General features: G+C 41.7%; 1 protein-coding gene across 1 annotated transcript in view; it reads right to left on the bottom strand.

The window, feature by feature from the left end:
- Nucleotides 1–12,049, bottom strand: part of LOC135253692 (voltage-dependent R-type calcium channel subunit alpha-1E) — a 135,513-nt gene that overhangs the window by 72,335 nt on the left and 51,129 nt on the right. Inside the window, exons 4-5 of the mRNA XM_064333288.1 lie at nucleotides 7,588–7,694; nucleotides 5,428–5,567 (exon numbers count right to left, since the gene is read on the bottom strand). Of these exons, the coding sequence (XP_064189358.1) occupies nucleotides 5,428–5,567; nucleotides 7,588–7,694 (247 nt within the window). The remainder of the gene's footprint in view (nucleotides 1–5,427; nucleotides 5,568–7,587; nucleotides 7,695–12,049) is intronic.

Below are 12,049 nucleotides of genomic sequence, written 5' to 3'. Positions count from 1 at the left end.
AGAACATATATTACTTAAAACCACACATGGTAATCAATCTGGTAGGTAGTTCTTAAACCAATTCAGATTTGTGGTATTGAGGCTAATTAAGGAGAGTTTATGTAAAAGAAAGGGATGATCATCCATATTAAAAACCTTTGAAAAATATACAAAAACAGCTGCATTGAACTAATGATTGTCCAAAGCTGATACAATATAATTTATGATTAATTAGTATGTCCAGACATGAAACCAGACAGGTGGTAACATAGGATTGAACGGCTAGCCAGGAAGATAGAGTTGAATGGCTAGCCAGGAAGATATATGTATTTGTATATACTATATGTATATATACCACTTTTTTCCTCTCTCTAATCACTGTAATGCTCTTCACCATCAAGATGAAATGCAATGCTGTATTAGACTATTATTAAATGACTATTCACTGACATACTCACTTCCATATTCACACAGAGTCTAGGCATTCTTACCAAACATGTCAACAGCCTGTTAACAGCCTGAATAAGAGTGCATGCAGGTACAGCCATTGTAAATCTATGATCCTGTCATTTTCCTTATTTTAATTTGCCACAAATTGTTACATGAATTGAGCAGTAGAGTGCCATTCATTCAAGTTCATTTTTAAGAGGACCATTAAGTGTAGCATAGTGAAGTGTCTGCTTTCACTGCAGTGGTTCATTGTCATGTTATGTAACAATTCAAAAAAACAGTTCAAAAGCACAGTATGGGTTTTTTTTTTTTGCTATGCAGCAGATGCACAGCATCAAGGTTACACTACTTTCAAAATAAATTTTGTGTTTTGAAAGGTACACAGTAACACATGCAATTACACCAGATAGGTAACATCTTGAGAGGTGAATGGGCAACATTTCAATAAAAAAAATGTTTCTAAAAAATAATGATAAAGCAATGATGAATTTTACAACTGAAAAAAACAGTTCTTGCTTTTGATTAAGGTTTTTTAATCCAAAGATGATAAATGTTTTGCAAAGTGTAAATTCTTTGTTTTTAAATCCCCTGGCTTAAAGGCATACCATGCAGGAGTTTTACCTTGAAAGTATTATAAAATAACCATGCTAAGACATATCTATAACACACTTGTAATCTCTGTCTTTTCCTGCACTTTCACTAAATTTGTGTACCTTTTCCTGTATTTTTTATTCTAAAATGAGTTTGGCACGTTTCTGGGCATGGCACTAATCCCTGTGTGGGGAGAAGTGTGGCCACAGAGCCAGTGGGACTCCAGATACAGCAAAGCAAAAAGACAAGCTCACAGGGCTTATTCAAGAACTAGATTTAACCTTGGAATTGCTTTTCCTTGTTGGCATCAGCTGAAGTTCAACAAGGGGATAAAAAGCAATGTGGAGTTAGCTTGTTTTCTGTTGGACCTTTTGTGAGGGTCCGACATTTTCTACATAAAAGTCTCATTGATAAAACCAATATTACATTCAAAATAATGGAATTAATTAAGCTATACGTCCAACATAATATAATTAATTAAGCTATAATCAAATCTGCCTTTTTACTGTCACTTATAGTACAGTCACTCATTTCACTGTACTAACGTTACCTCTAGCTACCCAGCTAGCTACGTTAGGAGGGGTACTCAAACTAAGTTGACAGGGTTGAAGACTGAGGAGGAGACTTCTTTGATTGTAAACACAGTACCACAGCAAGGCTAAAAAATCCTGCATAGTATGCCTTTAACAACTGTTGCATATACATATATGGGCTCGGTACTGACAGGCATGAATTTGGCAATGAGGGGTGGGACTTAAGTTTCGAAAACAAATCCTAAAAGTCTACAGGGGCACAAGGCATCATGAATAAACGTCCAGACTGCCTTTTCTCTGTTACAGTCATTAAGTTACATTGTAGTGCAATTAACCTACTACCTGTGGAATAATGAAATGAGCAAGAAATGATTAACTGCCAGCTCAACCGAGTTGTTAAGCTTCTTTTTCTTAAATTAATTGTTTATGTCATTTGGCTCAGCACAGGCTGTTTGTACAATAGATCCATTATAAAGACACAGCAATCTTATGCAAAGAATGCATTTCTGTGACCACAGAAATTGAAAGTGCTCTCAGCCAAACACATATGCCCATAGACACAAAAGCTTTGCATTAGGAACCAATCAGCCCTCAGTCCTATAAAACTGATATAAACTGAATTGTCAAAATGGGATACAATGAAAATATATTGAAATATTAATTGACTGTTAGTGTACTATATTTAGGGAGCTAAGCTGAAAACCATAATGGGTGCTGCCATATGTAAATTATGTATTTAAACACATAAAGCTGAAATAATTACAGTATATCATTGTAAAATAGGATTCTTTCACACTGACAGAATGTGTGATGTGTGTTTTTATGAAAATGTGTGAGGCTGTACTTACTTTGACATTGACATTTTGCTGGCACACCAAAAAGCCTTTTGTCATGTACATCACTGCTCAAGGTTAACTAGACCTAACTGGTTTATGGATTTACATTCTGAATGATTTTCTATGTCACCACTGTGAAATCTGACAGATACTCCACTGTGAACATGTCAATGCACATTGCTGAACTGGGTGGAAGTCAGCAAGGCGAATAACTGTGTCTAAATAAATGGTAGATTCATGTCTAAATCACCACATGTGAATGAGGGCTTTAAGGCAATAAGCTCCCATCATCGTGGAAGACCCCCAGAAAGGTACACAATACAAAACTCTTCCCAAGATCAGACTGAATGCCAACATCCTCTCCAACTGTCAATTACATTTAACTCCACCCTGCAGGTGGCTCAAGAACACATTCTCCCACCTTTTTGTTTCTTATCATGCTACACCAGAGCTACTAGCATAATTACTTCACCTCAGCACACCATAGACTGTTCCAGAAAACACTCCAACTCATTATAATATACTGGAACTGATAGGCTCCAGCGACCTTGCCCAGGATACGCGGGTATAGATAATGGATGGATGGATGGATTGATTATGACCCTGTCTTGGTATCATATACATTCTGTCATATCTTCTCACTGAAACACTGAGTCACTGAAAGCAATTTTACAGTACTTTCACATGGGTATCAAGACTACCAATATATGACATGGAATGGCAAAAATATGAGCATAGTCACCTGTTATAAATGAATAAATACATATATAAAGATTACAATTAGGTTCAGACTCTTCTTACAATTTTTATTAAATGGGAGAATAAAAAAACTGCAGAACTTCGGATCTGCAGAAGAAAAACAAATGCTTTTAGGGTGGATTTAGGCTAGTTCTTTAACGATAAGCATCTAAGAAAAGATTAAAATGACAGGTGCAGTTTTAATCAAGTCCTCAAGACAAGCTACAATTTAAAGCATTGAAAATTCTACAGCTAAATCATGAAAATGTTTCCCCAGTCAATCATTATCATTACTATTATTATATGATTATGTCATTCTATTTTCCTTCCCTTTATTGATTGTTATTTTCTCAACATATGAGTGCTGAAGACAGAAAACAAAGTATTAGTCATGCTACTGAAGCTGGAGTTGTAATTAGGAAGTGAATAAATGATGCTTTATTCTGCCTGTAGATTTAAACACACAGAACTGTGTATTTGTATTCATAACTACACGCTGTCTATAATATGTTATGAATCCTTACATCGTTGAGGGAAATTTGCAATTAAAGACAGCCAAGGACAAAAAATTCCTAATTAAAGTATTTAATCTTAATCCAAATGTTAGACACGACCGGTTATTCAGAGTGGAAATTAGTTCACATGAAATGGAGTCTGATGAGGACTGTGTACAGGAACCTAATCAATTTGGATTCACTGGTTTTATACATTTTTCAATTACAGAAACTGATAGAGGGCTGCTAAAAAGCAATTAGTGACGACGAAGAAAGCAACCCGATTAATATGAGACAGAGAAAATAAATGAAGCTCGTGTCAAAGAACTTCATGCGGCTGTCACCGGGCATGCCTACGTCTCCCTCCGCGTTAATGTCTTTAATAGCACAACGAGGCACGCGGGGAGTGAGAATGGGAGAAGGTGATGCGGAAGAAACAGCAGGGACTTGAGGGCAGCTCTGCCAATGGAGCCCAAAGCCCCCATCAAACACGGCCTCCACAGCAAGCAGACCGGTGCTTACACAGCGAAGGCCCGATCATGAATAATGGATCCGATGATACCATACAGAATTCTGTAAGAAGCCCCGGACACTTTGTACCATTTCACTATGGATGAATTAATATTTCATCTGTGAAAGTGAGCATATGCATGCGACCGTGTGAATGCCATCTCGCTCATGTAGATCAGAAGGAAAGGGAGTGAGAGAGGGGGAGAGAGAGAGAGATAAAGAGAAAGAGAGGGACAGTACACAGAGCTGAGCTGGCATTGTCGTGTAATGCTGACTACAATGACAGGCGTGAACAGATGTCTTGGCCACATCACAAGTACCACACCCATCAACAGAATACAGCTGGCCAGTGGAAACTGTATCTCTTGGCAGGATTATGAGATTTCAACATCATTTTTCACATCCTTCACATTCAGTTCTTAACTGAAAGGAATCCACACATTACACAAACACGCCGTCTTTCAATGACAACACCTGCCCCACCCTGGCTCATCCTCATTCTCTTCTTTGGTCAAATATTCAGACGCCACAGGTACAGGATAAAAAGCCTTTTTCTCTTTAGTGGAGCGCATGTGTATACACGTAAGAATAATCTGCAACCTAAATGTGTGGACTGAGCATGCCTTCAATCAGGTAAGTGGGTAAAGACAGTTCAGTTCTTGCTCCATTTTAAGTGAAACGGTCTAAAAACATTGCACAGAAAAGCAAAGAACTACCCAACATTATGTATTGGCGGGACACAGAATTATTAGCTCAACAGGATACAAAGATAAGCACACCGATATTTCCATCAAATCTTTGTGGGTCTTAAACTCGGCTACCATAGAAGAGAACACCTGCAGGCACCTCACATTGGAGGACTGCGACTGGAGGTCTCCAGTGCAGAGGCGATAATGTGGGCTTTTCTATTCATCATCATTATTTTTCATAACCGATTATTCTCAGTGTGACCAGGGTTCAGAAACACCAGGGACCCACTGATTTAAGGGCATTAAGTTTGCTCCACGCACACAGAACCACAGGAAATGGAGCTCATTTTCACAACCTGAAGGATTGTTCAGCATTCATAGTTTCTGCATTTCTGAAATTAGGTGGTTCAGGAGACATTCAATCCAAACAAAGCCAGCATCGCATGCTATTGAATTTCTCCCCCAAGAACAACCACACCACCAATAAATTAAAGTGGAGAACAAACATATGATGACTGAAGTCATTCTTTCAGTCTTTTCTCTTTTGTATGTGAGTTTAAGAAGCTCAGCAGAACGCATTTGCATCTCTGGAGCCATATCCACTCACCCACTGAGCACCACGATGAAGTCCATGACATTCCAGCCAACCCTAAGGTAGGAGCCCTTATGGAAGGCAAACCCCAAGGCCACAATTTTAATCCCGGCTTCAAAACAAAAGATCCCAATGAAGTAGGGCTCTGTTTTCTCCTGAAAAACAAAAGGAAAATGTCAGTTTAAGAAGGTTTTATGGAAATCAAACATCTCTTCATTCTTGATCAGTTGACAGTAAAATAAATTAGGTTTCTTTGAGAACATATTTTACTTTTTCGTTTCTGTGGGTGACGTTGCACAATGGTGGAACATTAGGTATCTGCACTTGAATTCTGCATCATGAAATAAGATTAATCACTTGTAAATACAAACTAACACCAAGAGCACACTGCACTCCTCCGTACCCTACCTACACACCTCAACCACACAACCTCGTATCACTACGGAGGCCATTCAAGAAAAGGGAAATTGAAATAAAAGTACTGTATACATACAGCCGTTTTGCCCTTTTGGCTTATTGAGACTGAAAAAGGAGTCCAGAAGCTAAGGAAGGAGCTACGGGATTTGCTTCAGCATACAGTTCAGACACAGCTGTGCACTCTCTAACACACTCAACATGAGAAAAATAACTTAGAAACAAGAAATGAATGCTCATCCAGGGAGTTCTGAGAGGTTCCACAGCTCTGGGGGAGGCTTTACCTTCTGTGCTGGGGTCTCATTGAACAGAGTCAGAAGTGAAATGACTGCAGGCTCCAAGTGATGGAATAAAGGAAAGCCGTCTATTGAGGATCAGTTTGATTCACACAGTGCATTATTAAATGTGAATGCCGATTCAGGTGCAAGGAACTGTTTAGGGATCGAGACAATGTTTACCTGTTTACTGTGTTTCATAAGATCACTTTCTAAAATGGCTGGGTTGTCTTTATGCCTGTTCAACTCTAACAGAAAAACAATATTTTCCAATAATGTGGACAAACATCTCTGTGGAAAGCTGCTGACACAGCATGTGCAGCCCACTCTTCCCATTACCATTTTCACTCCTTAATTATGGTGCTGCTTACTTGCAGGCACCTCTATAAAGATTTATTAGTCTAGCAGTGTGCCTGCCAGGGCGATATACTATAATTTAGAGCATGTCACATTAGTGCATGGACATGTGTAGATGTACTGGAAACACTCAATGCACATAATGAAATCATCATCAATAAATACAATTGAGGAGTTGAACGGCATTAGTTAATGGAACACCACACTGCTAACCAAAAATAATAATTCATCAGGGGTTATTGAAAGTGCTCAGGGCTACACACGTATTAAACAGGGCAGGAATGTGGCCACCTTTGAATAGCAGCGATTTTACTGGAGGTACAGTTGCAATATAATGTAATAAATCTAAGAAAAATTTTAAAATATTGCCCACGGAGGGTGTCATTGGATCAGGTACAGTAAAAGTGGAGCAATCTGCTTCGAGGGCAGTTCAGAAACTTCACATGCAGAGCATGCATGCATGAGGGCGTAAAAGAGAGCCTTGCCCAGGGAAACGTGAATGGTGCCACACCCGCTGCCAGCTGTCATTCATAATTATGGCACCGGTCTCCGGTGTGAGCGGTGAGCGCGGTGACGTAGAGCCGTCTGTTTTAACAACCCCCTCATATTCAGCGCAGAGTTTGGCAGGCCCAATCATAATTCAAGACCTGTGTCATTGCTGAAACGTCCTCCATCCATTTGGGGAAAGGGTACATTTCCATACACGTCCTCTTCAAACAAGTGCATGTTCTTCCCACAATGCAGAGTGGCCTTCAACTAAGAATCTCACCAAATATTTTTCCGTGGGGTATTCAGTTGATAATTTAGTGGCAGTTGTGTTTTTAATCATACACATTGAAACCTACTCAGCCTCTTTAAGCTCTCTCCTTCAAAGGACTGGTGAGAATTTAACTGGTGAGAGGGCAGTAAACGTCAGATTACATTCATAATTTGATTTATTTTTAAAAAATCATCGTGCAAGAGAATGTGATGCTCACTAAAGGTCCATTCACGTCAGAAGAGGAGACTGCAACCAAACATTAACCAAACTCATACAGAGAACCTAAAACGTACACTAGCGTGTATTCGTGAAGGGTTATATGTGCTAATCCTGTGTATCCTGCATGTCAAGCGCACGCATTGGCCTCACCAGTCTCTTAGACATGGGCGTCTTGTCGTCTCCTGGAAGGTGCTGCTCCAGGGCCAGGACGATGCAGTTGGCGATGATGGTGGCCAGGATCATGTACTCAAACGGAGTGGCGACAGCAACAGTCAAGGAAGTGAGCTTGGGAGAGTTTGACCGGCACGGAAAATCACAAACACTCAATGTTTTACCAAACATCCATTGTGCCAAAATGTACAGACAGTACCGAACAGGGGTAGAAATAAAATAGATTAAAGAGACGAGCACTGAAAACAATAATGAAAAGCAACAAAAAAATCCATTACTAATTTCATTATGTGGTTGAACATATTTTCTTCTGACTTTTATCCCCTCTCCCCACCCCTGTAAGTCCACTGTATTGCAGCATGTACCAGCGGGTCTGCAGAATATCAGAACAGGTCTTTGCCCACATTCACTGCATGACACGTGCACTATCCCGTCTCCAGTGATTCCATGATTTGATTTGTTGGCAGGAATTAACCCACACATCCTGTGAAGCTGATGACAGCAATGAGGCCTAATTCAATAATTAAGAAGGGCAGGGATCTAGCAGATATTTCTTAGATTTCAATCTAACGCACTGAAGGCTAAAACATGTTGCTCATATTTTCATAGAATGAAAACTGTGGCTCCCACTCAACACATGACAGGCTCACGTAATGAAGAATGAACCATCATGTTAAACCTCTCTGTACTGTGACTCCATACTTGTGGACCATTTCTTAAAAATGACTGTAAAAGTAAGATTAGGGGAGTAAAGAAGTTCAATAAGCTTCATACCGAACTGCAAATGAAAAGGCTGCCAGTATGTTCCCAACAGCATAGCAATGGATCCTGACACCTTTGTTGGAAATGTCTCACATTTTGAGGATTTTAAAAATGATTCTTTCTTCCTACTGTACCCTTTATCAAACAGAACTGGTTTATCCAGACTCGGATTTGTCTGGCAGAGCCCGGCTCCTTCCTCCTCCCCCAGATCCTGATTACACAAAAGCAGCTGCCGCTTCTTCCTCAAAGCTTTTACGAAGGTACAATCACTCTATCCACTGAAGCCAGGCAGGCTGGAGATGGGCTTCAAGAGAGGTTGGGGTCAGGGGTCATACGGGGGCAGAAAATAGCCGTTGATACAAATGAGGGCATGTAGCGCATTGTTCCTCCAGACTCCTGAAGGCTTCGGCTGTGATTCCTGGCATCGGACGAGCGGGGATTTATCAGTCTGTTGTTGTGTGGGTGCTCCTTCTTCTTTTTTTGGGCAAAAACAGCGGCACAAAATAAACAGGCATAAATCTCCGTGGCAACAGAGGGGAAAGGGATCAATGCGAAAGGAGCGGCGAGCCAGAGGTGCCTCCTGGAGACGCCCCCACTTCGGCTGCTCTTTGATGTGCCCAATAAATTAACAGACGAGACGCGTCAGGCGCTTGTTTCACCCCGCTTGCATTTAAACAAAGACCGCGTGTTTTTCACTTTAATGGACGGTCTATGTGCAAAATGATTTAATCACTACCAGAAATGGGATGAACCATTTCGTCCCATTTCGTCCCATAAAGCACCTGACAGGCCAGCATTGCCAGAAAAGTTAGCCAGAGAAGTTAACAGTTGTCACCTCTACTTTCTCTCTTTACCTCAAAAGAAGGCTAAAAAAGAAAAAAACTTCCTATAACTTTTTGATAATGCGCAGCTTTTCACCATATATCTGCCCGTACGTAAGCTGAGATGCCCAGAGAGATATATCGGGAGAAAGAGAGGGACTGAGGGGGGTGGGACCATGACAAGCACCCAGCTCTGAGAGAAAGCACCGTATCCACGGCAACAGCCTCCCTCTCTCTCTCTCCTCTCTGCCAAAAGTCAGAGAGCACTCACATTAAATAGGACGCAGAGCTGTCGCTGCTCCCCTCCTGTTCCTGAAACTGTCCTCCTCACAATCAATACTCGGTCCCGTCTTGCCGTATGGTTGCGGATAAGCATTCCACACACAGTGCAAACACACACTTGATACTGGCACACACAAGACCATATGCACCATATGGGAAGTGGTGGTATGAGACATTTGTGCGAAAGCGCATGTCAGCGCGTGAGGCAGGAGGGTGCGTGGGAACATGCGAAGCGGCTGTGCTTTTGGATCCCGACGTGTATTTCGGCTTCATTATTTATATCATTCCTTCAGTGAAAACAGTGTCATCTGCTCACAGAAGAAGTGTTGTAATGAGGGCTTCTGGGATCTGTGACTCATATTGGCAACCCTGCGAGGCTCCAGTCAAACAGGTTAAAAATAGCACCGGCACTGGAGATGGAACGTGATACTGTTTGCATCTGCGCATGGACGGCTCGCTCTCAACTTGGACTCAAACTTAATGACGCCGGGTTAAAAATAATGGATCACGCCGCATACCGAGTGATGAGTCATTTCTGGAAAAATGAAGAGAGGGAAAGACATTCCTGACATTTACGAAGTTAAGCAATCTGCTCGAACGCGAGTAACGCGTTTAAAAATAACTCGAGAGTTGCGGCCCACGTATCAAAACCTTAAAGAACAGAGCTGCCTATTTGTCAATGATACAGAACATAAACACTCTTCGAAGATACTGTAATTTTCTATATTTCTTGGCTCCTTGAGTCTGCGGTGTTTTCAGTATGTTGTTGACTAGATCGGTGTGAGTGAGCCCCTATCAGCACAGGCTGCGCCTGGAGAGAGAGAGAGAGAGAGAGAGAGAGAGCCCTCAATCCCCTCCGCTTCTGACAGCAGAAATCATTAAAGGCCCACTGCCACTCCAGGACGCTTCCGCTACCTGCTGCCCAGCGGGTATCAGATAGGGAGAGCAGCTGCGATCCCGCCCCAGGTCCCTGAACCACAGCGGTCTGCATGTTTCAGTTAGACCGCTGCACCACACCCCCTTCATCGACCGCAACCACCCCCCCCCCCACCCCCCCTCGCCCACCCGCCCACCCACCTCCAGCGCCTCCACACCCCAGAAGCTTCAGCGGCACACCAGTCACGGAAAACCAAAAATAAATCTCCTATCGATTATACCCGCTAATTGAGCACTTTAAATAAAGACTCGTTTCTGCCTCAGTACATCATGTTCCTCATAAAAGAATGAGCTTTGATAAAGTGGCTTGTCAGCTCTGTGTGTGCATATGTGCGTGTTCCTTTCTTTGTGTGTTGGCTAAAGGGTGTGTTTTTTTATTAATCACATTGCCCTGTGTGATCAGTAGCCCTAAAATCTTATGAGTCTTTCACTTTTAAGGTTTTAGGGTTTTCCACTTCCACATTTTAAAGAAAGCACAAATCACAAATCTAATTCAGATTTAAAAGGCTGTTTTTTTCAGATATTGTTCATACAATATATAATAATCAACTGTTGCGTGTTAAGCGAGGTATGATTTAAGTCATGTGTAACACATTTATACAGCTGGAAGGGAAAAGACATTGGCTTCACCACATTCAAGCAAATTTTCTCTGCTTGGCTACACTTTAATTATTAAAGAAGGTGGGTATAAGCCAGTATAATTACTATGTGTAATTACCGTGCAGAATTCTGTCACCGATTACAAAGTCTAATTCTGGAGGACAATGAGACAGAATAAATGGAGTGCAAGGCATAAAAGGATTACATTTGGGTGCCATGGTTGTTCCACTCAACTACAACACAGGCCCAACACTCCTATCTGTGGACAGGTTGTTTATGCACACCCAGAGAAAATGACTTGAACCTCTTCCTCAGAGACCGGCTCAAAACCTACTCGCACAACAAACCAGCTGCTCGGTTTAATTCCTCTATTGCGGTTGCTTCCAAAAAAAACCCCAGAGGAATTTATTTTGGCACGGCAAACATTTTTCCCTTCCTTAGCGTTCGCAGGAATATTTAATTTAAACATTGGCAAAATGAAACCGCTAAAGAAGTGGCAATAACAAAATATCACACTTATACACCACACTTCTGTTCTGCCTCCGAACGCCCTCATTAGGACCAGACGCAGCCTGAGATGAGGTCATCGCTCACTAACTGCTTTAAGCCACGTGAATAACCAAGCCGATCGGAAGTCATCAGATATAATGTTCGCGAATACCACTGACAAAGTTAATTATGCGAAACAAGACACCCGCGTGTACACTGACATATTACTCTTGAGGGAACACTATCCAATTACCACACAACAACATATCCACCAATCAGAAAGAAGCATGCCAGGGAGGGACTCCAGTTGCAACCAGATAGCGGCTAGCCTGACAGTCAGGGTGTTGATAATGTGGGGGCCAGGGCACTGGTGCTGTACTTCAAATGCATGCCTTAAAATGCCAAGCTCTGACAATGAAACTTAGCCGGACTGATTTTGACCCGATGCCAGGTGGAGTTTCTGGGCCCGTGTCCCAGCTGAAGAGACTCAACACAGCTGTGTGTTAATTGGTCAGGGGGCCCGACTGCGGGGACACACCCGTCTGGATCTT

Source organism: Anguilla rostrata, chromosome 4, assembly GCF_018555375.3.
Source record: "Anguilla rostrata isolate EN2019 chromosome 4, ASM1855537v3, whole genome shotgun sequence".
NCBI classification, from domain to species: Eukaryota; Metazoa; Chordata; class Actinopteri; order Anguilliformes; family Anguillidae; genus Anguilla; species Anguilla rostrata.
Note: the sequence above shows the minus strand (reverse complement) of the source record. Positions and strands in the feature narration are given on the sequence as shown.